This window comes from Myodes glareolus, chromosome 5 (assembly GCF_982192425.1).
Source record: "Myodes glareolus chromosome 5, mMyoGla1.1, whole genome shotgun sequence".
Lineage (NCBI taxonomy): Eukaryota > Metazoa > Chordata > Mammalia > Rodentia > Cricetidae > Myodes > Myodes glareolus.
The window spans coordinates 95,913,815-95,940,813 of NC_142030.1; the positions used below are offsets into that span (position 1 = coordinate 95,913,815).

The window sequence follows — 26,999 nt, forward strand, 5'->3', positions numbered from 1 at the left end:
GGCTGTCTAACAATCCAGCCACGTCCCAGACCCATGGCTGGTTCTGCTGACTTCAGCAGGAATTTGGTGACACTACTGACTAGCTGGTGCCACTGTTGACATTATTTTCGTCATCCTTTCCTCCCGAGGTGGCTCACTTGATCCTCAAGGCGCACGCCAGAACTTGGCATCACTACGACCTTCACCATCGCCAACAGCAGCAGGGCCGCGTGGGCATCGTGCTCAATTCAGACTGGGCAGAGCCCCTGGATGGGGAGAGTCCCCAGGACCTTGCTGCCGCTGAGCGCTTCCTGCACTTCATGCTGGGCTGGTTCGCTCACCCCATCTTTGTGGATGGGAACTACCCCACCACCCTCCGGGCCCAGATCCAGCAGGTAAACCAGCAGTGTGGGGGTCCTCTGGCCCAACTCCCAGAGTTCACTGCAGCGGAGCAGCAGCTCCTGAAAGGCTCTGCGGACTTCCTTGGTCTGTCTCACTACACATCCCGGCTGGTCAGCAGCGCTGCCCAGCTGAGCTGCATCCCCAGCTATGATAACATCGGAGGCTTCTCCCAGCACGTAGACCCCACGTGGCCCCAGACTGCATCTCCCTGGATCCGGGTGGTGCCCTGGGGCCTAAGGAGGCTGCTTCGGTTTGCTTCCATGGAATACACGAAAGAAAAAGTTCCCATCTTCTTGGCTGGGAATGGCATGCCCGTAGGGGAAGGAGAGGATCTCCTTGACGACTCAGTGAGAGTGAACTACTTCAACCTGTACATCAACGAGGTGCTCAAGGGTAAGAAGGTCCGGGTGGGGGGTGGGAGGGGCGGCTCTTCCCCAAGTCTTCACAGTGTTTAAGGGGGCAGACCAGAGACTGAACTCAGGCCTTCAGGCTTGCTCAACAAGAGCCTATACTCACTAATCCATTTCAGCCTCTCCAGTCTGGTATTCTTGAGCTCTTCATTAATCAGTGTTTATTGACAGCATGAGGAGCCTGGAAGTGCATAAGACAGTAAAGATGTAGTTGAGTAATGTCATCTTTTCTTAGGAGACTCAGTCCACAGTGGGACTGACGCTTAGGACAGGACCCTAACCCACTGACGACTCCCCTCAGTGCGCTGCCCCCTTTGAGCCCCATCTCCCTCAGCTGCTATCCAGTCTGCATTGACCTCCCTGTTCTGCAGGTGAGCCGTGCATACATGCTCAGTTGGACCCAATGTGTCTTCTTTAAGTGGAAAAGGAGGGCAAGTGGTTTTCAGCACATGGGTCACTAACCTAGATCAGTTGATGATGGCTGTCACTCACAGAAGCCAGTGAGCAGGGACAGGGATGCTGTCTTCAGAGACTCGGCCATCTGAGAAGACGGGGTTAATAGCCTAGCCCAGTCTTCCATACCTTCCCCAGCCACTGTCTATATATGGAGAGTGGGGAGTTCGGCTTCACACCAGTCTATGCCTCCATCTTTGTGTGATCTTTCCTATTAGGGACACGTGTCTCTAGGCCTGGTGGTGCAACCCTTTATCCCCAGCAGCTGGAATCAGAGGCAGAAGGATTGAGAGTTCAAAGTCATCCTGGAATACTTAATGAGAGCTTGTCATAAAAATAATTAAATAGGCCCAGGATGTACTTGGTAGAGTTCTTTCCTACCATTCTGACCGTCGTGGGTTCCATCCCCAGCACTGTGTCAACGAGGGAGTGTGTGCCTGTGACACCAGTGCTCAGGAGGTGGAGGCCGTGGGGTCAGGAGTGCGCGTTTATCCTCAGCTCCACAGAGTTTGAAGTCAGCCTTGGCCACCTTGTTATTATTTTTGTAATGTGTATGAACTCAGGCTGGGGTTGTGGTGGGTGGTGGCAGTTGGAGAAATGGCTCAGCAGTTAAGAGCACTGGCAATGTTGGGAATTACTATTTTAAGGTGTGTGACTTTGGTTTATGCTGCATTTGTTTAACCCTGTTAAGCTGTGATTCTTTGCCTGTCTAAAACACCTGATGGTCTAATAAAGAGCTGAATGGCCAATTGGGTGGCAGGAGCAATGATAGGCAGGGCTGGCAGGCAGAGAGGATAAATAGAAGGGGAAATGAGGAGAGAGAGAGCAAGAAGCAATAGAACAAAGAGTGGAGGACACAGGGCTCCAGCGACCCAGGAATACGGCCAGTCACAGCGGAAAGGAAGATATACAGAAGTAAGCAAAGGAAAAAGCCTGAGGGAAAAGGTATTTGGGATAATTTAAGAAAAACTGGCTAGATACAAGCCAAAGTTGGGCATTCATAACTAAGTATAAGTCTCATGTGTGATTTACATGGAGGATTTGCTAGTGGTCCCCAAAGACAAAAGAGTAAAAATATCGCAGAACAGGCTGCTTTTCTGGAGAACATGAGTTCAAGTCCCAGTTCCAACACAGCAGCTCACACCCTCTGAAACTCTACCCCATGGGATCTGATGCTCCTTTCCAACTTCTGCTTGCACTACATACATGTGGTGCATAGACATACATGTAGGGAAAACACCCATGCACATAAAAAGATTTTCAAATTAAAAAAGAGTAAGGAAAACTAAAGGGGGATGGCATCCTAAGGAACAACAAATGAGGTTGTCTTCTGGCTTTCCCATGCATTCACACACACACACGCACACACACAGACACACACACACACGCACATCACACACGCACGCACTCACACAGGACTGACTTTGTTTTCTCTTTACAGCTGTCAAGGAGGATTTGGTGGATGTCCGTGCATACATTGCTCGTTCCCTCATTGATGGCTTCGAAGGACCCCCAGGGTACAGCCAGAGGTTCGGGCTGTACCGTGTCAACTTCAGTGACAGCAGCAGACCGAGAACTGCCAGGAGATCTGCCCACTTCTTCACTGGCATCATTGAAAAGAATGGTTTCCCTGCTAAAGAGCTGAGAAGAACCCCAGTGCCTGTGAAAGCAGACTTTTCCTCCAGAGTCACAACCTTCTACAACTCCCCATCTGAGGTGCCCTCCCAGGCTAAAATCGTGTGGGAGAAGTTCTCCAACCAGCCCAAGTTTGAGAGAGACTTGTTCTATCATGGCACATTCAGGGATGACTTCCTGTGGGGCGTGTCCACCTCGGCCTTTCAGATCGAAGGAGGTTGGGATGAGGATGGCAAAGGGCCCAGCATCTGGGACAACTTCACCCACAGCACAGGGAGCACCGTGAAAGACAATGCCACCGCAGACATAGCTTGTGACAGCTATCACCAACTGGAAGCCGATCTGAACATTCTTCGCGCCCTGAAGGTCAAGGCCTATAGGTTCTCTATCTCCTGGCCTCGGATTTTCCCAACGGGAAGAAACAGTTCCCTCAACAGGCCCGGTGTCGATTATTACAACAGTCTGATTGACGGCTTGGTGCAGAGCAACATCCTCCCCATGGTGACACTGTTTCACTGGGACCTGCCCCAGGCCCTCCAGGATATTGGAGGTTGGGAGAACCCTTCTTTGATCGAGTTGTTTGACAGCTATGCTGACTTCTGTTTTAAGACCTTTGGTGACAGAGTCAAGTTCTGGATGACCTTTAATGAGCCCTATTTAGTGTCGCTGTCTGGCTATGGTTCCGGGGAGTTTCCCCCAAATGTGCAGGACCCGGGCTGGGCACCTTACAGGGTCAGCCACGTCATCCTCAAGGCTCATGCTAGAGTCTACCATACTTATGATGAGAAATACAGGCAGGAGCAGAAGGGGGTCATCTCACTGAGCCTCAACGCTCACTGGGTGGAACCCAAAGACCCAGGAGTCCTAAGAGATGTGGAAGCTGCCGACCGGATGCTGCAGTTTTCCCTGGGCTGGTTTGCCCACCCCATTTTTAGAAACGGGGACTATCCAGATGTCATGAAATGGAACGTGGGGAACAGGAGTGAACTGCAGCACCTGGCGGGCTCCCGCCTGCCCAGCTTCACAGAGGAGGAGAAGGCGTACATCAGGGGCACCGCCGATGTCTTCTGCCTCAACACCTACTCGTCCGTGTTTGTGCAGCACAGCACTCCAAGGCTGACCCCACCCAGCTATTATGATGACCGCGAGCTCACGGTCAGCAATATGGACTCTTCGTTGACCTCCCCGTCAATGTTCTCAGCCGTGCCCTGGGGGATGCGGAGGCTGCTGAACTGGATCAAGGAAGAGTATGGCGACATTCCCATTTACATCTCGGAGAATGGAAACGGCCTGGACGACCCCTCGCTGGATGACACTGACAGGATATTCTACCACAAAACCTATATCAACGAGGCTCTGAAAGGTACATGAGGCTGCAGCCGCTCTCACTAAACCTCCATTCTCGCTGTCCTGTGCCTCTCTTGTGTCCAGTTTCCCTGTCCTCGGTCTGTCATGTGTCCCATGCTCTGGCAAGCACTCTGAACATCTCTCTTTTGGTCTTGGGCTAGGGCTCAGTAAAGTGTTGTCTGCAAGCATAGGGATCAGAGTCCATTTTCTAGGGAAACATCAGGCTTGGTACATTTGTAATCTGTGTGCCGAGGAAGCAGAAAGGTGCATTCTTGGCGCTCTCTGGCCCACCAGCCTGGCCCACTTGGTGAGCTCCAGGTCAACTGAGAGGCTTTGAAAAAGAAAAGTGAGTGATGCCCAAGAAATAATGTCTGAGGTTGTGTTCTAGCCTACACACGCAAACACAAACACACACACACACACTTGCTCACTCATACACACACAGAGATTTACATAAAAAGGTAAAGTTCCCACTTCTAGAGCAGGGGATGAAGCTCAGTTAGTAAACTGCTTGCCCAGAATACACAGCCCCAGGCTGCACTCCCAGCCCTAGAGTGGGCAAGGTACACACCTGCAATCCCACACTGGAGCAGTAGGGGCAGGAGGAGCAGAAAATAATCCAAGTTTATTCTTGACTGTAGAGTGAGTGCAAGACCAGCCTGCGCTACCTGGGATCTGTCTCAAAATGTTTCACATGATATCAAGAAATTCACACTTGTGTGCTTACCAGCAAAGCGGGCTGAGGCCCTTGAATTTGAGGCTTATCCCTTTACCTTAACAAATAACACTTGCTGTAAGGTCATTCAGGCCAGGAAAAGTAAGATTGAAAACTGGTGGTGGTGGTGGTGTACGATTTAATTGTGCGGCTAGGGATGAAGAGCTCGGTGAACTCTGAGTACGAGGCCAGTCGGTCTGCAAAGTGTGTTCCAGGACAGCCAGGGTTTCACAGATAAACCTTGTCTGGAAAAAAAAAAACCCACAAAAGACAAAAGCAAAACAATAAAAAGCAAAAAGTACGAGTGATGAGGTGACATGTTCCACTCTCAGGAAGCATGTGACTGCACGCGTGCATGGTTTAGCATAGGGCATAGCCTGGAGTCCAGTACCAGCACAGGACCGGGCTTCTCGAGAGCCCTGCCTACTGGCTAAAGCTTTCTTCTCCTCTCTTTGGCATATCCTAGCCTACAGGCTGGATGGTGTGGACCTTCGAGGGTATTTTGCCTGGTCGCTGATGGACAACTTCGAGTGGCTGTCAGGCTACACGGTCAAGTTTGGACTGTATCATGTTGACTTTGACAATGTGACCAGGCCTCGAACAGCAAGAGCCTCAGCCAGATACTACACAGAGGTCATTACCAACAATGGCATGCCCCTGGTCAAGGAGGACGAGTTCCTGTATGGAGAGTTCCCCAAGGGCTTCATCTGGAGTGCGGCTTCTGCTGCATATCAGGTGAGGAGTGTGGAGCCATGAGCTCACTTTCCTACAGGCTGCTGGGCCCAAGCATGTGCACAGGACTGGAAGCACACAAGCCAGAGCCACTAGCAAACCTGCGCAGATGAGTGTGCGTGTGCGTGAGGATCCAGGTCCTCAGACCCCAAAGTCAGTTAGATCCCTGTGGGTAAGGTTGGCTTGTTACTTGTCTAGTAGCTGTGGTAAGATACCTGACACAGGCCACTTATGGAGGGAAGGGAGAATTTCAGGTTCACAGTTTAAGGATGAGGAGAAGTCCTGACAGCAGCCAGGTGAGGCAGCTGGTCACATGGCATCTTCAGTCAGGAAGCAGAGAGACGTGGGTTCTGGTGCTCAGCTCAATTTCTCGGTTTTATTCGGTAAATTTCAGCCACTGAACGGTAATTGCCCACATTAAGGGTGATTTTTCTTTCCTTAGTTAATTCAGTCTAGAAACTTCTTTATAGATTGGCCAGACATGTGTTTCCTAGGTGTCTGTAGATCTTGTGAAGGACTGAGATGGACATTTGAAGGGCCAGATGGATCAGGTAGAGCCATGACAGAAGGTTCAGGAAGAGCATGCAAACATGTAATCTCCCTGGAGGCTCCATCTGTGCGTCAGCTGACCTAACTGGTGCTGGGGTCAATCTGGGCATTTTCTGATGCTCTGACCTGGGGCTGCTACTGAGTTCATGACCAGGAAGGTAAACACAGAACATATGGTGCCGTGATTCCCTTTCCTCAGGAAGAGGAAAGATGAAAGAGAGAGGGCAAGGGGTGTGCTCAGTGCAGGCATGGTGACCCATCAGCGGGCGTGGGGCTCCGCCTTTCTTCATCCTCTTCTTCTCTTCCTCCTCCACTTTTTCCATTTTTTTTTTTCTAGACAGGGTCTCATACAGATCAGGCTGGCATTGAATTACTGAGCAGCCCATATTCTTGGATTCTTGACCATTCTGCCTCCATTTCCTTGAATGCTGGGGTTACAGGTGTGCAGCGCTAGGCCTGGTTTCTCAGTGCGGGGATGGGATAGCCTGGGGTCCACGCATGCTAGAAAAGCCTCGACCAGTTGAGTCTCACCCCAGTCTGACTTCCTATCCCTTCGGGCACAGTGGGCTCCTCTGTTCCTCTTCCTCCCCAGCTGTTAAGCGGCCATTTCTCTGGTGAGACCCAGCTGTTTTACACAGCAGCCAACAATTGTCGTCCTCTCTGGTGTCCTCTCTGCCCCTGGATTGTTCCAACTTGTAGGTCCTCTCAGCAGTCGGAACTGCACAGCACATGGATGGACCCACACATATTTTCTGTCATTTTACCCTTGACCCTTCCCACTTTGCATTCCTTAATTAATTATACAGGAGACAGGGTTTTATGTAAACCAACTCACTCTGTAGCCCAAGATGATCTTGAACTTCTGACCCTCCTGCCTCTACTGTTCAAATATCAGGCTTACTAGCATGCCTAAATACTCTCAGCATATGCAGTGCCGGGGATGGAGCCCAGGGCCTCATGTATGGCAATCAATGCCTTTTCTAACTTAGTCACATCCCCCAACCCCACACTTTGTATATTTAAAGTCGTGAGTTCATATCCATACGTCCAGTTCAAATCTATAAGGAAATGCTAGCCCTTTCATTTTCCATATTTGCATCTCCTTTCTCCTGTGAATAACTCTCTACACTAATGGATATATATAAATCTAGCTCCTGGCAGCCTAGGCTAGTCCCTTTGGTCCTGGCCTCTTCCACCTCCACACACATGGTTCCTATGGCTGTTTCCTGCTGGCTCCACTCCGCCCTCTCCCAGCCAGCACTGGATGTTCATTATTGGCTAGAATGCCAGCACCATCTCAGCTGTGACACCGTATTTGCTGTCCCACCATATTTGCTGAAATGTTTGAAAGTGAATTACAAAGGTGGTACCTATCTACCCACTGAACACCACAGATGGGCGTCCTCCAAAGTCTTATTGGAAGAGAGTTAGAGAGGAGGAGGAAGGCATAGAAACAGCCATGTATGTCTGGACTACAAATACTTTCCACACCAGTATCCTTGCAGTTTTCTTGACTGTACTTAGAGGTGATAGGGGATGTGAAATTGTTCACGCAGCACCTTTGGTGAGTACCCACCATATGCCAGACCCCACTGCCAGCATTAATTGGGAAACTAAAATGCGATACCCATTCTGGAACTGGGAATGTGACTCAGTAGAGTACTCGGTTCCTTTGTTACCTGAGAGCTCAAAGCCAGCCTAGGCTGTGTGAAGCTCTCTGTTTCTGTCTCTCTTTACATGCATGGGTCAGTGTGTGCGTGTGCGCGCACACACACACACACACACACACACACAAACAAACATGCATGCACTCAGGCACACACACACACACACACACACACACACACACACACACACACACGTGCCTACACCGCATGTGGAAATGGGAAACCATCACGGTAGCAGAGTGCAGTGTGATGCTGCCATATGTGCAGGGCAACTTTAGTAACTGGCAGCAGGGTGTGCAGAGAAGGCTCCCCAGGGAGCTGCAGAAGGGAATGTATTTGGTCAGATGGCTTAGACCACCTCTTGTCATCTTGAGATCGAAGGTGCCTGGAGAGAAGATGGCAAAGGACTCAGTATTTGGGACACATTTTCCCACACACCATTGAAGATTGAGAATGACGACAATGGCAATTTGAATTGTGACAGTTACCACAAGATTGCTGAGGACGTGGTGGCCCTTCAGAACCTGGGTGTGTCCCACTATCGATTCTCCATCTCCTGGCCTCGAGTCCTCCCAGACGGAACCACCAGGTTCATCAATGAAGCTGGCCTCAACTACTATGTTCGATTGATAGATGCACTGCTGGCTGCTGGCATCACACCACAGGTGAGGGTGGTCCCTGGAGGCAGTGGGTCAGAGGAACCCATTTATTATACAAACAAGTGCTTGGATTTTATTTTATTCATTTACTCTATATATTTTTAAAGTGTGCTGCCTGCTGTTCATATTTATTTATTTATCAAATAGGGTCTTATGTATTTATTTATCTATTTATCTACATTTGAGAAAAAGCCTCCAATATCCCTGCAGACCTCTTACTCCTTATGTAGCTGGAGATGTTCTTGAACTTCTGTTCTGTATCCCACACCTTATAGTCTAGACTTTCAGGTGTGCACCACCGTGCTGTGTGTGTGTGTGTGTGTGTGTATCAGAGAAAATCTATATAGGAGTGACCACTTTCCTTCCCCCGTGTGGATTCTGGAGTTTGAACCTAGGTCATCAGGTTTGGTGGCAGGCACCTACTGAGCCATCACCCAAGCACCTAAATGGTTTTGTAACTTGGGTTTTGAATTGTCCATAGATTCACATGGTGCAGAGTTAGAGACTGAAATGTTTTCTTCTCTGTCGTGGAGAATGTTCAGAACTCCCTGAACCTTTCCGTGTGAGTGTCCTTGCATGTCTCATGTCGCTGGCTTCCTGAGGAGATGGTGGATTCAACATTGATCTGGCTTCCCCGCAGGTGACACTATTTCATTGGGACCTGCCCCAGGCACTACATGACTTCGGGGGCTGGGAGAATGAGACAATTGTGCAGCGGTTTAAGGAGTATGCAGATGTGCTCTTCGAGAGGCTGGGGGACAAGGTGAAGTTTTGGATCACACTGAATGAGCCCTCTGTCTTTGCTACTCATGGCTATGCCAGTGGGGTGCATGCTCCAGGTAAATGTCCTAAGTCCAACATTTCAGCTGCTTAGCTCATGATATTCTTAGCACAGTAAAGCCCTGAGATCCTGCTCACATGAGAAGTCATGGCCAGGCAGTGTTTTGGAGTCCCCACTTCTACAGGTGTTGGAAGAGAGCTCAGTTGGTAAAGACTTCCCATGCAAGTCTGGTCTGAATTCTCTTCCCAGAATCCATGCAAAACACAAAACAAACAGTAAAACCAGTTAAGGTGACACATTTGTAACCCTAACCCTGAGAAGGCAGAGTCAGGTGACCCTCTGGGGTTCCCATGTCCCTCAGTTTAGCCTAGTTTAGGTCCACAAGTGATCCTGTCACAGAAAAGTAGATGGTCTCTCTGTGATGATACCTAAGGCTGTCCTCTGGCCTCCACCTACACTCACACATGTCAGCACATGCTCCTGCACACACTTGCTCCTGCACACACTTGCTCCTGCACACACTTGCTCCTGCACACACACACTAAACTTGAAATGGATTGGGAGGTATTTCTCAAATCACAGATAGAGGCATCTTCTGTGGCTCTAGTTGGCACTTTGATTTGAGCACTTGTTCTCCTGATGTGGCTATTGTCTCCCTTGGGTGTGTCCTCCAGTCCTGACTTCATGGTGTCCCCTAGAGTTCTAGGATGTCTACTGAGCATACGTCATAGTAGAAGTCCCACCAGAGGAGGGGACATAAGCCACCATAGATCAAGTACCTTCTCTCAGCCAGAGTGCTGCTGGCTGCTGCCCACAAACAATCCATTCCCTTCTTACAAGCACTCTTTGCTGCCTGTTCTCCTGGGAAAGGCACTATGAGGCTGACTACTGTCTGCCCTCCAGTAGGAAGGAGATGTGGGATTGGAGTGCCAGTCTCCCAGGTGTCAAACCCCTCTTCCCATACACAGGGAGGACGGTGTTTTCTGCTGACATTCCTGTGTGTGTTTCCAGGAATCTCCTCCAGGCCTGGCACGGCTCCATACACTGTCGGCCACAACCTAATAAAGGCTCACGCTGAGGCTTGGCATCTCTACAATGACAAGTACCGTGCCAGCCAGGGAGGCGTGATTTCCATCACCATCAACTGTGACTGGGCTGAGCCCAGGGATCCCTCCAAGCAGGAGGACGTGGAGGCTGCCAGGAGGAACGTCCAGGTGTGTCCTCTGGGTACCATCTCTTCTTGGCTCTCTTCTCTCCCACTGTGCTCTGAAAGAAGTAGATGGAGACCAGGAATCAAAAGTTTAGATCTAAGCCAGTTTTGCTCTTACTTGATTCTGTGCTTGTGGGTAACACTTAACTGTTTTGTTCTTCAGGTCTTTCATTTGTGAACTAAATGTTTCTTACTTAGAGATTTGCTGTAGCAAAGGGGATGAGTTATAAAAGACAGAGGTTTTTTAAAAAAAATTATTTATTTAGTTTTTGAAGACATTTTCTGTGTGTAGTCCCGCCTATCTTGGAACTCAATTTGTAGACCAGGCTAACTTGAATTCACAGAAATCCATCGGCCTCTGCTTCCAGAGTGCTGGAATTAAAGGTTTGCACCACTACCACCGATTTATTTTACTTTTAATTCTGTGTATGCATGCGTGACTGGGTGTGCAGGAGCGTGTGGAGTTTAGAAAAGGACATCAAATATTTGGGAATGATTGCAAACCACATGACTAGGCTACTGGGAACCAAACTTGGGTCCTTTGGAGAGCATCAACTTTCATTGACAATTGTACCTTCTCTCCAGTGAGTGACTGAGTTTTTAGTCTTAAAATAATTGTCTATGGGTTGGCAAGATGACTCTGTGACTGAAGGTCCTTGCCAATCCAAACTTGTTGACATAAATTCTATCTTCAGGACCCATGTAAATATGAAGGAGATGCGGCTGGAGAGATGGCTTACCATTACGGCCACTAGACTATTCTGCTAGAGTTCCTAAATTCAATTCCCAGGAACGGCATGGTGGTTTGCAACCTTCTATAGTGTGATCTGCTGCCCTCTTCTCGCATAAAGAAATACATGCAGACTGAGTACTCATACACATTTAAAAAATCTGGAAAAATATCAGTTTTTCTGTAGGGCTGGAAAAATACTCATCAAATAAGAGCTCTGTCTTCTGTGCCAGAGGACCCAGGATCAATTCCAGTAACCACATGGCAGCTCACAAGTGTCTGTAATTCCTGTTCTTGGGGTCTGACACCCTCACACAGACATACATGCAGGCAAAACGAATGAAAATAAAATACAAATAAATTTAAAAAGAAGGAAGGATGAAGAGGAGAAACTCCACAGAGTTGTCTTCTGACCTCCATTTGTCCACCATGGCACCGCCCCCACTCCACCTCATACACACAGATGCACACACCACAGCTGCTGCTGCCACCTCCACCGCCACCAACACCACCTCCACAGCTAGTGGTGATGATAATTTAACAAGAAAACTCATTGGTTGAGTGCTTGCTTAGCAGGCATGGAGCCTGAGGTTCTGTCGTCAGCTCTGCATAAGTAGGAGGATCGGGAGTTCACGGGCATCCTTGGCTACATAGCAAGTCTGGGGCTTGCCTGTGCTACAGTGAGACCCTGTCATGTGTAGGCCTCACTGGATGCAGCACTGACTTGATGGTAACTTCCTCCACTCTAACCCCCTGCTTTCCCTATAGTAGGTTATAGAGGAGGCTGTAGCCATCACCTCTGGGTGCCAAGAGTTCCTTAAATTCTGAGGAACTCCAGCGCCCCTAGTTTCTAATTCTCAGAACAGTGATGTGCTTATACAGCCCCTGGAAGTCTGTAGTATAGTAAGCAGAGGCCAGCAGGGAACAGTGAAGAGCCCTGACAGGAGGGAGAGAGTGACCCCGATGGTACAGCCTCCCCTAGCCTGCTGGTGCCCATGTCAGTTTCAACAGTGATTTACCCTCACACAGTTCATGGGAGCCTGGTTTGCACACCCCATCTTCAAAAGCGGAGATTACCCGGAGGTGATGAAGACACGGGTCCTTGAAAGGAGCCTGGCGGAGGGCCTCAACAAGTCAAGGTCAGTGCTGTGTCCTCAGCGGTGATTGAACGGTGTGAGTGTCAGTGCCAGGAAGGGCCCTGTGCCTAGAACTCGTGTTCTTGCTATGAAGATGGCATGTGATAGCATCTGTAAAACTCAGGAAGACACTTAGGGTCACCCATCACCTCTGACTCTTACAGTCTTCCCACCTCCTCTTCTGCACATAGAAGGCAGGTTTGAGGAAGACACCATTTAGGATAGAGTGCTCCAAAGTCTCCCACTCTGTGTTTTGTTCAATTGTGGCTCTTTGTTAATTCCCATCTACTTCATAAGACAATCTTCTGATGAGACTGAGTGAGCCACTGATCTATGTTTGGGTTTTTTGTTTGTTTTGTTTTATTTTTGTTTTTGATTGAGAGAGAAAAAAACAAAATTGGGTGAACAGGGTGGTGGACAGGATCTGGGTATAGATCGAGGAAGGAAAAATCTATTTAAAACATATTGTGGGAGAAACAATTCTTTTTAAAAAGCTATCATTTCATTTAGTATATATTCAGTGTTCTGTATGCATACATACGTACACACTAGAAGAGAGCACCAGATCTCATTCTAGATGGTTGTGAGCCACCATGTGGTTGCTGGGAATTGAACTCAGGACTTCAGATATAGCAGCCCATGCTCTTCACCTCTAAGACTTTTCTCGAGCCCGAGAAAGAAATTTTTTAAATTAAAATAAAAGAAAACTAAGCTCAAGCTTGACCCGGGAATGTGCCTGATGAGACAGTCAATATTAATGTTATTGTTCTCCAGGGTAGCCATGGAAACTGTCCCAAGAGTACGTGGTCCTAAGTAACCCCACTGCCTTGCTCAAGAACGAGTTGCCTAGTTCGCCCTGCTCTTGAGAGAAAGCCATTGCTTGGGGACTGTCAGGCACGTGCTTTTTGTCACTCGGCCAGCAGATGGGAGTGGTGTACAACAGAGCATCCCTGCTTCCCTGCTCTGCTCTCTTCCTGGGAGCAGAAACTAGAAGTTAAGGCTTCAAAGGTGCTCTTATTATTAAAAAGAATAGTAAAAGTCAGGGCAAGAGTGATTGAGAGTGATTAAGAAACCCTGGAAAAAGAGGGCAAGAGACACCCTGTCTTAAAAAACCATGCATGCCCGCGCAAGCATCCCCCCCCCCCCAAAAAAAAAACCACAAAACCTTGGAAGGGCAGAACTCCCTGTGTCTCGGAACTACTGGTACAGGCAGAGGAAGACTAAGCAGAATACATACAGCAGAGCTGAGAGGAGCCTGCTGCAGGGCAGGGCCACAGGGAAGCTGGACAGGGACATGGCCTTGAGGCCACAGCTGAGGGGCCATTACAGACTCCAGAGAGAGAAGCAGGGGTTGAGATCACAGGTCAGTGAAATAATCAATCAGACACGGAAGTCCACAATCCAACATTCAGTTCTCAGAACTCCCCATTAGTAAGGACAGACAGCAGAGGGCTCCTGAATGAAGCAAGCCCAGGAAAAGAGAGGAGCCAAGTGTGAGCTGGGAGGACACGTATGACAAAGACTAAATTAAGAGCATAAAGGAATAGTTAGAAGAAATTACTTCAGATTCAGGCTTGGTTGTCAAACCTATCTTACATAATAAAACTCAGAATGTCTGAAGGTAATGGACGGGAGTGGGGGACGCAGGTAGCATACCCAGGACAGTGAGACCAGTGTGCAGAGTGGCTCTTTGGGGAGCAGAAGGGATGTAGCAGCAGGCAGGAGCATCACCTGAAGAGCTTCCCTTTGTGGGAGCTGCTCTAGTCATAACCACGTGTCTGGAGTTCCGAGTGCCCCTATCGTGTCCAGACAGTCTCTCCTCAAAGTGTGATTCCTCCTGATTCTTCCCCTAATGACTCCCTCTTCCCAGGCTTCCTGAATTTACAGAGAGCGAGAAGAAGAGGATCAACGGCACCTTTGACTTTTTCGGGTTCAACCACTACACCACTGTCCTGGCCTACAACTTCGACTATCCTGCTAACATCTCTTCCTTTGATGCAGACAGGTAAGACAAACAACAGGACACCTGGGGAGGGAAGTGCTCTTTTCCCAGTGTAGATTCAGGTCTGTCATCCTCAGAACATACCTGATGGTCTGTATACCTGGATTTGCTTTATGGCTACAGCACGTGACAGCCATGTGATGTTGCATCTCCCAGCTGCTTTCCCTAATATATGTCCTTGGCTTCGTTTTTCAATACAAAGGCCAAACAATTATATCTGTGCTTTATAAACAGTATAAATGCATGGAGGAAACACTGAGAAATGAGAATAAGATATTCTTTTTTAAAAAATATTTATTTATTGTGTATACAATATTCTGTCTCCATGTATGCCTACAGGCCAGAAGAGGGGACCAGACCTCATTACAGATGGTTGTGAGCCACCATGTGGTTGCCGGGAATTGAGCTCAGGACCTTTGGAAGAGCAGGCAATGCTCTTAACCACTGAGCCATCTCTCCAGCCTGAAAATAAGATATTCTTACATGAAGCTGGGGAGAGGGTTTAGTGGTGAAGAACACTGGCTGCTCTTCCAGAGGTCCTGAGTTCAGATCACAGCAATTGCACGGGGACCCACTCTCTGGTGGTAGCATTTACTTTTCAGTAGGAGATAGGAGCTGGGGACCTGTGGAACTATTTAAATTAATGTGAGGAATCCTGTGTGAATAGGACCCACAGAAGGTTAGATGTCACAACCAAGGCCATCCTCTGGGCTTATAAACAAGACATCTTCTTTACCTTGTGAACTTGCAGGGGTGTGGCTACCATTCAAGACAGCTCTTGGCCAGTCTCTGGCTCCTCCTGGCTTAAGATGACCCCTTTTGGCTTCCGGAGGATCTTGAACTGGCTGAAGGAGGAATACAACAACCCTCCAATTTATGTCACAGAGAATGGGGTGTCCAGACGGGGGAACCCAGAACTCAATGATACCGACCGGATCTATTACCTCCGCGGCTACATCAATGCGGCCCTCAAAGGTGAGAGCTCCCACCTCACTGTCTGACCCCAGTGTCTGCAGGAGGGTAGTCTGGTACCTCAGGGACACTAAGGACAAGGCCCTTTGTTCAGAGGAGTTTGAGCATTTGTTTGAGGCTAGAATCTGAAACTTTCCTTCCTAGACTCACCTACCGACAGCAAGTAAACCCATTTTCCTGAACTGGCCTGAGTTAGTTCCCCCTGAAGCCCTTAGTCTTTCTTGCTGTTTGGCGTCTCTGCACATTGCTTTCCTCTGTGGGCAGATGAGAGTTGTCTGGTGGCTCTAGGGCTGTTTGTTTGCAAGGTAGGAGGACTGGGGTGGTAGCTAAGGTGGGAAAGTGCTCCCTGTACAACTGTGAGCCCTGGGTTCAATCCCAGACACCATGTGGAAAGCTGGGTGTGGTGGTGGGTGCTTGTAATCCCAGCACTTGGGAGGGAGAAAATTGGGAATCCCTGAGGCTCTTTGACTGGCAGCCTAGACTACAAACTATATGTGTGATATATATGTAGACCCCGGGCTTCCCTATAGTCAAGGGAACAGACAGGATATCTTATATTATAGCTCAGATCTTTTGCTTCTAAACACTTTTGCCTCTCCATGGGTAGGAATATGTTGTAGGATGAGTGGACTGCATTCCTAGCCTGGCTAGCTTAACCCCCAAAATAACCACACGGAAATCTGTATTAATTAAATCTCTGCCTGGCCCATTAGCTCTAGCCTCTTATTGGCTAACTTTCACATCTTGATTCAACCCATTTCTAATAATCTGCATGTCACCACAAGGCTGTGATTTACTGGGAAAGTTTGAGCATGTCTGACCTGGCAGCTTCATGGCAGGCGGCTCTCTGCCTGTCTTCTTCCTCCCAGAATTCTGTTCTTTCTACTCCACCAACCTAAGGGCTGCCCTATCAAAAGGCCAAGGCAGCTTCTTTATTCAACCAATGAAACCAACACAAATGCAGAAGGACCTCCTACACCAGGAGTATTTCAAGGTCCTGACTCAGACTAATCCCTGAGCTACAGAAGAAAGCTGTGGGGTTAGCTCAGGCTATCCAAGCTCCATTCAGAACTGAACCTTTGTAGAAAGATACCAATGGTCCCGCATGTCCACTGTAGAGGACCTGCTAGCACACAGGAAGGGCCTCACAGTTGGAACTCACACTCTACAAAGCACAGCAGTAGGGACAACTATGAGCCCCGTTTCAGGAGACCTAAAACACAGGGTCTTCATGTGAGTGTTCACACCTGGCATCTTTTTCAGCCATTGTGCAGGATAAGGTGGACCTTCGGGGATACACGGTTTGGAGCGTGTTGGACAACTTCGAATGGGCTGCGGGCCTTACAGAGAGGTTTGGTTTGAACTTTGTGAACCGCTCAGACCCTTCTCTGCCAAGGATCCCAAAGGCATCAGCCAAGTTCTATGCCTCTATAGTGCACTGCAATGGCTTTCCTGACCCTGCACAAGGCCCTCACCCTTGTCTACAGCAACCAGAGGGTAGGTGGCCCTGGGAGGGACTGCAGGGTCAAGGGTGAGGGGGAGCTGCTGTTTCCACCCACCTTCCTCTAGTTCCTGGCCTTCTCCTGCCCTTCTGTCCCCTCCATTCATTAGCATGTGCTCCAGGTGCCTTTGGGCTGCTGCAGGTCTCTCCAGAGCCTGTCTTACCCTAGAGACTGGGTCCTGCTGTGAGAATGAGCAGAGCTAGATTCCTCCAGTCCTACCTTGAAGTTGCTGCATCACCTTCAATGAGAAGGACAGACACTTCCAGGTAGTTTCTAGGTCACTTTAAGGATTGTATAAACAGTATGACCAGTACTTACATGGCTATGATACCACCCAGCGCCAAACAAACAGAGTATAGTAGCCAGTACTGCAATCTGATCATCGAGGTGGTAGAGGCAGTGGAATTGAAGTTTAAGGTCATCCATAGCTACCTAGCTAGCTTGAGGACTTTCTGATCTATATGAGACTAGAGTCAATGCAAGAAAGGGTGAGTGCGGGGGTGGGGAGGGGTACACTGAGGTGGCTCATGGTTCTGTCAGTAAAAGCACTATGGCATGAGTTCTGTACAAGGAGCACAAAGTGGAAAGAGAGGCCTCCTGAATGTTATGCTCTGCTGGTACATGATAATAATGGTATGGGCAAACACAGAAACAACACAGCAGTGAAGGGGACCACAGCAATTAGCCTCTTTTGGTGGAAGCCTCTTTTGGGAAGGAGATACTAAACAGCCTCTGGACTGTAGACTCAGCAGGACCTTTCCGGAGCTGTTACAGTCTGGTAGCTAACAGTGCCAGAGCCTGATCCCCACTGTCCTCTCCTAGATGCTGAACCCACTGCCAGCCCTGTGAAGACAGAAGTGCCCTTCCTGGGGCTGATGCTGGGCATCACAGAAGCACAGACGGCGTTGTATGTGCTCTTCGCTCTGCTGCTTCTTGGAGTCTGTAGCTTGGTGTTTCTATTGTACAAATACTGCAAGCGCTCCAAGCACCGGGAAACACAGCCAAGAGAGCATGACCTGAGTCCAATGTCCTCCTTCTGAGGAGTCGCCAGCTCCTCAGTTGTGCAGAGAAGCCTGGGTTCTTTAGACAGGCCTGCTAGTACCGATTCCTGCCACAGTGGATCTCCTTTCCAATGCTTCCAGCACTGTGGGAGATGGTTTCCATCTTGAAACTTTTTAACTTCTCAGTTGAAATAAAAGAAAGCATCTTCAGTATGAAAATTTATCAATGGACTCCAAGAAGCCTACATGTTTCCTTGTGGAAATGCAGAGACTAAAGTGTGTGGTGGTTCTGTGTGCTCATTCCAGTGTCTGACGGTAGACGCCTAGCTAAATAAAAGTGAAAAGCAGGTCTAGTCGTGATACTACGTGTCTGTCTATAATCCTAGCACTCAGGAGGCAGAGGCAGGAGGTGATCCACTTTGAGGCCAGCCACAACCACATAGTAAAATCCTGCTTGGGGGTGAGAAGAAACAAGGATGGGGGGCAGTAGAGGTCAGGAACATAAATAGCATGGTGGCAAAACACTTGCCTATCAGATTCAGAGATCTGAGTTCAATTTTTAGCCCCTCACCCCCAGTTTTTGGCTAACTTTGAAAGGTTGTTATGTGGTTAGAGAGATGGTTCAGCAATTAAGACCACCGGGTGTTATTTTAGAGGACCTGAGTTTGATTCCAATGCCCACATGGCATCTCATGTAGGAAACTCCAGGTATTGGGGATCCAATGCCCTCTTCTGGCCTCCCTGGAAACCAGGCACTCATGTGATGCACAGTTATACATGCTGGGAAAATTACCCATACACAAAAAGAATAAAAATTTAAAAATAAGTAAGAGTGATTATGTCTGTAGTTTGGTTTCTTACACACATTCCTATCCTAAAGTTTTTAACCATTTGGAAACTAAAAGATGGCAGGGGAGCTTGCGAGGTTCTTAGGACATCATAGCAATGAACGACCACCTGCATTGGATTCTGCCGTGCTGAGGCATCATGTCCTCTTGTGACTCAACATGTGAGAAGACTATTTGAGCAGTTTGGTGAAAAGTTCTGAACCCAATATTCCAACTTTTTTTTCAGTCATGAAAATTGTGTTTTAATAATAGGGCTAGTTTTTCCTTATGAAAATAAGAATATATTGTAAAATTCTATCCATTGTTTTCATGGTTTTATAATGTATTTTCATTGATTAAAATTTTAATTTATTTTACATCATGATCGAAACGTCATTTCCCTCACTACTGTCCCCACTCATCCCCTCTGCCCTGCCACCCAATCCACCCCTCCTTCACCTCTGTTCAGAAGGGGGCAGGTCTCCTATAGGTGCCAACAAAGCTTGGCTTATCAACAAGATATTCCATGACAAAACCAAATTTAAACAATACCTTTCCACGGACCCAACCCTAGAAAAGGTACTGGAAGGAAAATTCCAACCTAGGAGAGTTATCTGCATTCATTAAAACGTAGGCAACTTTCTAATATTAACATTGACGTTATGAGAACCATACTGTACATACAAAGCTTAGACCCTGAAGAATGATTTGTAACCAGGATCAATTTGACTCAGGACTAAGGGAATAAAAAGTAGTAGAAATTGCTCCTACCTTCCTTCTTAGGTCATCAAATTTCATGTGCCACTTAGATTTTGAGTAAGCCCACACTTTTAAAGTGAATTCCTGGGGCTGGAGAGATGGCTCTGCGGTTAAGAGCACTGCTCTCTCGGTTCTTCTCGTATTGCAGAATCTCCTCATAAGTGGATGAAATTAATGACCATGTTTTGGCTTTTTTGAATATCATGAATGTTTATGTATAGGTTTTTGGGTGGGCCCAATTTTAATATTTGTATTGGCCTGTTTTATGTCAACTTGATACCAGTTAGTATCAAACTGTATCAAAAGTCATCAAAAGGAAGGACCCTCAATAAAGCTTCTATAACAACCACCTGTAACACATCTTCTCAGTTGGTAACCAACGGGGGAGAACCCAGTCCATTCTGTGCTGGATTTTATGAGAAAGCAGGTTGAACGAGCAATAGGGAGCAAACCAGTAGCACCTATCCATGGTCTCTGCTTCAGCTCCTGCATCCAGGTTCCTGTTCTGTTTGAGTTCCTGTCCTGACTTCCTCTGATAATGGACTGTGCTGTGGAAGTGAAAGACAAACAAACCCTTTACTCCCCAACTTCCTTGATCATGGTGTTTTATCACAGTAGTAACCCTAACCACAACAACCCACTCTGATATATATCTAAGAGTGAGTGCTGGGCCACCTGGTAACTCCTTGTTTAATACCCTGAGGAATTACGAAATGGTTTTCTAAAATGGCTTCACCATTTTATCACCCATTCATAATGTAGAGAGGCTCCAAATTTTCTTCCTCCTCACCAACACTTGTTACTGTCTTTACTGGATTTTCTTCAGTCTCATTGTATAGACCCTGCCTAGCACTTGCTGTTCTGACCTTGAATTCAGAGATCAGTTTTCCTTTGCTTCTGAGTGCTAGGATTAAAGGCATATGACATCATGCCTAAACTGTTTTTGTCTTTCAAAACTGTGTTATCCTTGGCAGTGTGATATGCAATCTTTTGGATTGTTCCTTTTTGTGATATAGTTTCACTGTGTAGCCAGGCTGGTTTGAAACTTCGTATATAAACATAGTAGCCCTCAACCTTGCCGAGTTCATGATTGTGATTCCCAAGGGTTAGATTTATATGCACATTCCTAACACCCGGCTTGCTTATGGGCCATTTCTGTGCCTTCTTTAGAGAAATAACTATCCCAATCCTTTCCCCATAAAGGAGTTATCTTTTCATTGTTGAGCTAAACAAATGTTTTTATTGGCCAGGTATAAAGTTCCTTCTTAAATATATTATTTGAAGTGTTTTCTCCATTTCCTTATACATTTCAAGATTAAAAATTTTTGTAAAATTAGGAATGGAGAGATGGCTCAGCAGTTAAGAGAACTCACTGCTCTTGCAGAGGACCTGAGTTTGGTTCCAGCCGCCAGGGTTGGGAGCTGCCTTGACTGTAACTTCAAGGCACCCAACCAACATCATCTCTCACCCTTGGAAGTTGCTTTTGAGATTAAAAGAAGAGAGAGCTTTAATTTGTGTGTGTCTGTGGAGAGCATATGCAAACATGTCTGCACGCACACCTTCCCAGAGGCCAGAAGAAGGCACAGGGTGTCTTCTGTCACTCTCCACCTAGTCCTTTGGACCTGGGGCCTGTACGGTCTCAGCTAGCCTGGAAGTCAGCCAGTGTAGGCCATCTCCTGTCTGCTCCGTGATTGGAGCTGGGTTGGACATTTGGTGGACTCCGGGCTTGTTACATGAGTCCTGGGATCTCAATTCACGTTCTGATGATCGCACAGTGAGCATTCTTTTTGTTTGTTTGTTTTTGGTTTTGTTTTTGGAAACAGGATTTCTCTGTGAAACAGTCCTGACTGACCTGGAGCTCACTCTGTAGACCAGGCTGGCTTTGAACTCACAGAGATCCACCTGCTTCTGCCTCTTGAGTGTGAGTGCTGGGATCCTTAAAGGCACATGCCACCACCACCCAGCACAGTGAGCTTTCTTAACTGATGAGCCATCTCTTCCACTCCAAGTATGACCATATAAAAACTATGGCTTCTGAGGACGGAACAGAGTATTTGCCTATGGATTCAGGTTTTAATTCTTTCAATAATATTTTTACTTTCTATTCTATAAGACTTATACTGTTGTTAAATTTATCAAATATTTTTTACAACTTCTAAAAAAATTTAATTCTCATTATTTTTGAGATTTTTTGTATTTTTATTTATGTATATGTGTCAGTGTGTGTCTGTGTGAATGTATGCCAATAAATATAGGTGCCCCTGGAAGCAGGAAGATGGTCTTTGATCCTCTGGAGCAAGAGTTGCTACAGGTTTTAAGCTACCTGACGTGGGTGTTAGAACTGAACTCAGGTTCTCTGCCAGAGCAGCAAGGGCTTACCCAACCTTTGAGCCATTTCTCCAGCCCTTCTGAGAAATCAAAAGTTTAAAAAGCGTATTTTTGAGACAGGGTTGATGTTGGATGTACTTCTGTATATGTGTTGTTTTTACTGGTTGATGAATAAAGGTGTTTCAGCCTGTGGCTTTGCAGAGTAAAGCCAGGTGGGAAATCTGAATAGAGATCTAGAGAGAAAATAGGTGGAGTCAGGGAGATGCCATGTAGCTGCCAAAGAAGGACTCAGAACCTTATCTGTAGGCCTCAGCCTTGTGGTGATGCACTGATTAACAGAAATGGATTAATAAAAGAGCTATCCAGGAATACATCTAAGATATTGGTCAAAATGTGTTGTAATTAATATAGTTTCGGTGTGATCATTTGGCTCTGGATGGCCGGGAAGCGAATGAGCAGTCTCCATTTACACAGGATCTCTCTATGTAGCCCTGGCAGCCCTGGACAGGCTAGCCTCAATCTCACAGAGATCGGCCTGCCTCCCAAGTACTCGGGTAAAGGCATGCACCACCACACCCAGTCATAATATTTGATTATGAAAGTTAGCAATTGTCCAATGTGAAATAAAACATAAATCCTAAACAGGTGCTAGACTTGGTGTCCCAAGTCTTTAAACCCAGCAGTTTGAAGGCAGAGGCAGATGGATCTCTGTGAGATCAAGGTTAGCCTGGTCTACATAAGCAGTTTCAGGTTGGCAAGGACATCATAGGGAAATTCTGTTCAAAATGAATAGCAAAATAAATAAATGAGATAAACACTAATCAGCCCCAGGAACCCGGCTAGTTCAGGATGACATTTATAAAGCAAGGTGTACCTTCTGTCTCGAGCAGAAGACTCCCTCTTGACTCTGCTTCTGCCTGTCTGGACAGTGAGGCAGCAGCCTTGAGCCTCCACTTCCTTTGTCTTCACAAAACAAACAGCTTTCTCCGGACAATTCTTTGAAGGAAACACCATTAGACACATTACTTCTCGCTGTCAGAGCCTACATATTTATAAACACAAGGAACAAACACAGTACATGAAATTCCTTAGGTTCATGTGCAGACTTTACACATTTAAGCTTTGAGGGATTTTTTGTTTTTTTTCTTCTTTCTTCATTTAGGCAACTATCAAGAATTTGAATTGTTATACAAGCAAACAAACAAACAAAAAAGATGAACTGACTCCAAAGCCAGGAAGGAAGTCTGGCACAAAGTTGATGTTTAATGAGTGTTTGTTGAAAGCCAGAATGTGGTGGCACACACCTTTAATCCCAGTTCTTAGGAGGCAGAAGCAGGTGGATCTTTGTGAGTTCAAGGTCAACCTGGTCTACAGAGCAAGTTCCAGGACAGGCTCCAAAGCTACACAGAGAAACCCTGTCTCAAAAAGTAAAAAAGTAAATAAAGGAAGGAAGGAAGGAAGGAAGGAAGGACGAGGGACAAAGGGAAAGAAAGAATGAATGAAAAGAAAAGAAAAGAAAAGAAAAGAAAAGAAAAGAAAAGAAAAAAGGAAAGAAAAGAAAGACCACCACCACCAACAACAACAAAAAACAGTGTTTGTTGAATGGCCACACAAATAAACAGTATTTAGATATGTATACAATAGTTAATTTAAAAAGCAGCTCCCGAGCTTGTTATGGCCCAGTGGTTCAGCACACTGACAATTCTTCCAGAGGACACAGGGTCCCAGCATCCACATGGCAACTAACAAACCTCTGTAACTCCTGTGTCAGGGTACCCAACACCCTCTCCTGTCCTCTGTGAGCTCTGTATGGATATGGTGTATGTACATACACATATGTAAAACACTTAAATACATAAAAAGTAATTTAAGAAAAGCAATTGCTGTAAAACCATTGTAAGCCATGAGTTGTGCCTACATCCTTTGAGAGTCTCTCTCTCAAAATTGATGCCTTATGCAGATCACAATGTAACAAATTCTATGTTTCCTTGGGATGTTTTTTGGACAGGGTTTCACTTTTTAGCCCTGGCTGGCCTGTGACTCTCGTCGTAGACCAGGCTAGCCTTGCATTCTAGCTCCATCTCCATGTCTCCTGACGGCCAGGATTAAAGGCTCGCATCACCATGCCCAGCTAGAGAATCTTTTTTTTTAAAAAAATTATGATTTATTTATCTTTGTATTTTATGTGCATTAGTGTAAAGGTGTCAGGTCCCCTGGAACTAGATTTTCAGACAGTTGTTAGCTGCCATGTGGGTGCTGGGAATTGAACCCGGGTCCTCTGGAAGAGCAGTCAGTGCTTTTAACTGCTGAGCCATCTCTCCAGCTCCCCAGCTAGAGAATTTTTAAAAGCTGTGCCTTCTTAAAAAACTCGTAATAACTGGGGGTGTATGTGTGTGGGATGGTCATGCCTTTAACCCCAACACGTGGCAGTGATGTAGGAGGGTCATCAGTCTATATGTTATTTTTATTGGTTAATAAAGAAATTGTCTTGGATTTTGATAGGACAACAGCTTAGATAGGTATAATAGACAAAACAAAATTGTGGGAGAAAGAAAGCAGAGGCAGTCAGACGCCATGCTTCTCCTGCCCAAGATGGACATGAGTTAGAATCCTCCTGGTAAGCCATGACCTCATGATGGCATACAGATTATTAGATATGGGTTAGTCAAGATGTGAGAGTTGGCCAATAAAAGGCTGGAGAACTAATGGGCCAGACAATGTTTAAATAAATACAGTTTCCACGTAATTATTTCAGATATAAAACTAGCCGGGAACTGGGCGGCGGGAATGGGGCCTGCTGCTCCTTTTGCAACATGGCAGATCTCTGTGAGTTTGAGGCCAGCCTGGTCTACACACCATGTTCCAGGACATCCATGGTTATAATGTGAGACTCTGTCTTAAAGAATAAAGTAACATGAAGAAAATAACTCTAAAATGGTTTTGAGTGGCAAGAGAGATGGCTCAGTGGTTAAGAGCACTTGCTGCTCTTCCAAAGAACCCGAGTTCAGCTCCTAACACTCATGTAAGGGAGCTCACAACCATCTGTAGCTCCAGGCCCAGGGGATTTGACACCTCTGGTCTCTGAGAATATCTCCACTCTCATGCACATGTCCACATCAGATCCACACTCCTACATATAATGAAACACATAAACACATCAGAAACAAACAAATAAAGAACAATAAAACTCCCCCAACAAAACAGCAACCCTGTCTTGGGCTAGGACGATGGATTCAAGGGTAAAAGCATGGCCTGGTGATCTGGTTTGAGCCCCAGAACCCATAAAAACATTGAAGACAAGAATGAACTCCACACCATTGTCCTCTGACATCCAAATATGTCATGACACACACGAACGTGCATTTATGATGGGGTTGGGAGTGGAGCTGACTAAGCAGATTAGAGCACTTGTCAGTCTTGTATAGGACTCTTGTACAGGTTCAGTTCCCAGCACCAACATGGTGACTTAACAACCATTCCAGAGGATTGAACTCCCTCTTCTGGCCTCTGAAGGCATCAGGCACACAACTGGTACACATACATTCATGCAGGCAAAACACTCATACATGGGAGATAAATAAATCTTAAGAAAAGAAATTGAGGAGGTGCCATCTGAGGGGAAAATATTGAAAATTAAACTAATTATGTATTAATTTTTTTAACTATTTCAATTTAATACAGAATTCTGTTGAAAACAGAAGCCCAGATTGATATCAGTTACTAGATATGCTATTGTATGCACCATGTAATAGGGACTGAAAAGTCAGCCTGCATGGAGAGACAATATCACAAATGTTAGAGGATCAAGCATTTCAAATAAATGTAGATGCCAGTGACTCACTTCTCTGGTCCCAGCAGTTAGCTGGTTCAGTTAAGAGGAGTTCCGGGATTCTGTTGGCTCCAAATAAAAGCACAGTTTCAACATGAATGAATGTGTGTATGTATCCATACTTAGTAAATTAACTTAAAGTCCTTTTTAGTTTGTTTTTGATTTTTTTTGTTTGGTTTGGCTTACTTTTTCAAGATAGGGCTTCTCTCTGTAGCCCTGACTTGCCTGTAAACTCACTCTGAAGACCCTGCTGGCCTCAGACTCAGAGATCCCCCTGTCTCTGCCTTGCCTTGTAAGTGCCACAGTTAAGGGCATGCACCGCCCCCACCCAGCAGCTCTGTATTTCCTGCCTTTGTTCTCCAGGCAGTTGTGGTGCACACACAAGCTTGAGAGCAGTCACCATGCTGCGGGACAGCTAAACAAAACGCATGCACACATCAGTGTTTCCTTTGTTTCCCCATCAAGGCACAGTAGGTGCAATGAGGACAGAGACACAGAGGTTCCGGAGAGCACCCTGACTTTGGTTTTGTTTGTGTTAGGTGACAGCTCTGGTCCCGACTGTCCAGAGATATAGCTGGGGATATAGCTGAGATGACCTCAGGCTTCTGATCCTGCTTGCTTCTCCTTCTCAAGTGCTGAGATCACAGGTCTGTGCCACCATGCCTGGTTATGCTGTGCTGGCTATCAGTCCCTGGGCTTGTCATTTCTTCAATCAATCAGTCAATCTCTGGGCTTGTTCAAATCAATCAATCAATCACAAACATATACAACAATCAATCAATCCCTGAAATTGGTCACTCAATCAATCACAAAGCTATTCAATCAATCAATCAATCAATCAATCCCTGAACTTGAACGAGCTCTCTACCAACAGAGCTGCATCCTCAGCCTGAAGCAACTTGCTTTTAAATCCAGTTTGGAAAAGGGTCCTCTTGTCACCTTGGGATAATTCTTTCTATGCTGACTTTTCCAAGTGCTCTCTATGTGGGTCTTGATTCGTACACAACAGTCTCTTTGCCTGGCATGGTGACACACAAGTTTAGTCGAAGCACTTGGGAGGCAGAGACAGGTAGATCTCTGTGAATTCAAGGCCAGCTGACCTCCAACACAGCCAGGGTCACACAATGAGAATGTGTCTCAAAAAAATCTGAATAAAACCCAAACTAATCCCTTAGTGAGACTTTGTATTTTTAGCCACTTTGTTTTCTGGAGTCTGTCAGCTGCTAAAGAGAAGTCATGGTCCTGATCTATCCCTTCAGAAGCTCCGCCCTCCCTCAACTACTGCTCTTTCCTGTTTGGTTCCAGGAGGAAGGCTCTCTGTGGTCCTGAAGGCTGAAGATATCCCCGAGCTCCTGCTAACCCCATCCTCGGCTG

General features: G+C 46.7%; 1 protein-coding gene across 1 annotated transcript in view; it reads left to right on the plus strand.

Annotated features, from left to right (window-relative positions):
* Nucleotides 1-18,283, plus strand: part of LOC148122150 (lactase/phlorizin hydrolase-like) — a 35,125-nt gene extending 16,842 nt beyond the window's left edge. The window contains exons 7-17 of the mRNA XM_087906564.1: nucleotides 129-774; nucleotides 2,686-4,242; nucleotides 5,408-5,676; nucleotides 8,264-8,554; nucleotides 9,189-9,387; nucleotides 10,341-10,543; nucleotides 12,299-12,408; nucleotides 14,276-14,410; nucleotides 15,159-15,382; nucleotides 16,643-16,876; nucleotides 17,704-18,283. Of these exons, the coding sequence (XP_087762690.1) occupies nucleotides 129-774; nucleotides 2,686-4,242; nucleotides 5,408-5,676; nucleotides 8,264-8,554; nucleotides 9,189-9,387; nucleotides 10,341-10,543; nucleotides 12,299-12,408; nucleotides 14,276-14,410; nucleotides 15,159-15,382; nucleotides 16,643-16,876; nucleotides 17,704-17,921 (4,086 nt within the window). The 3' untranslated portion in view covers nucleotides 17,922-18,283. The remainder of the gene's footprint in view (nucleotides 1-128; nucleotides 775-2,685; nucleotides 4,243-5,407; nucleotides 5,677-8,263; nucleotides 8,555-9,188; nucleotides 9,388-10,340; nucleotides 10,544-12,298; nucleotides 12,409-14,275; nucleotides 14,411-15,158; nucleotides 15,383-16,642; nucleotides 16,877-17,703) is intronic.
* The last annotated feature ends 8,716 nt before the right edge of the window (nucleotides 18,284-26,999 follow it).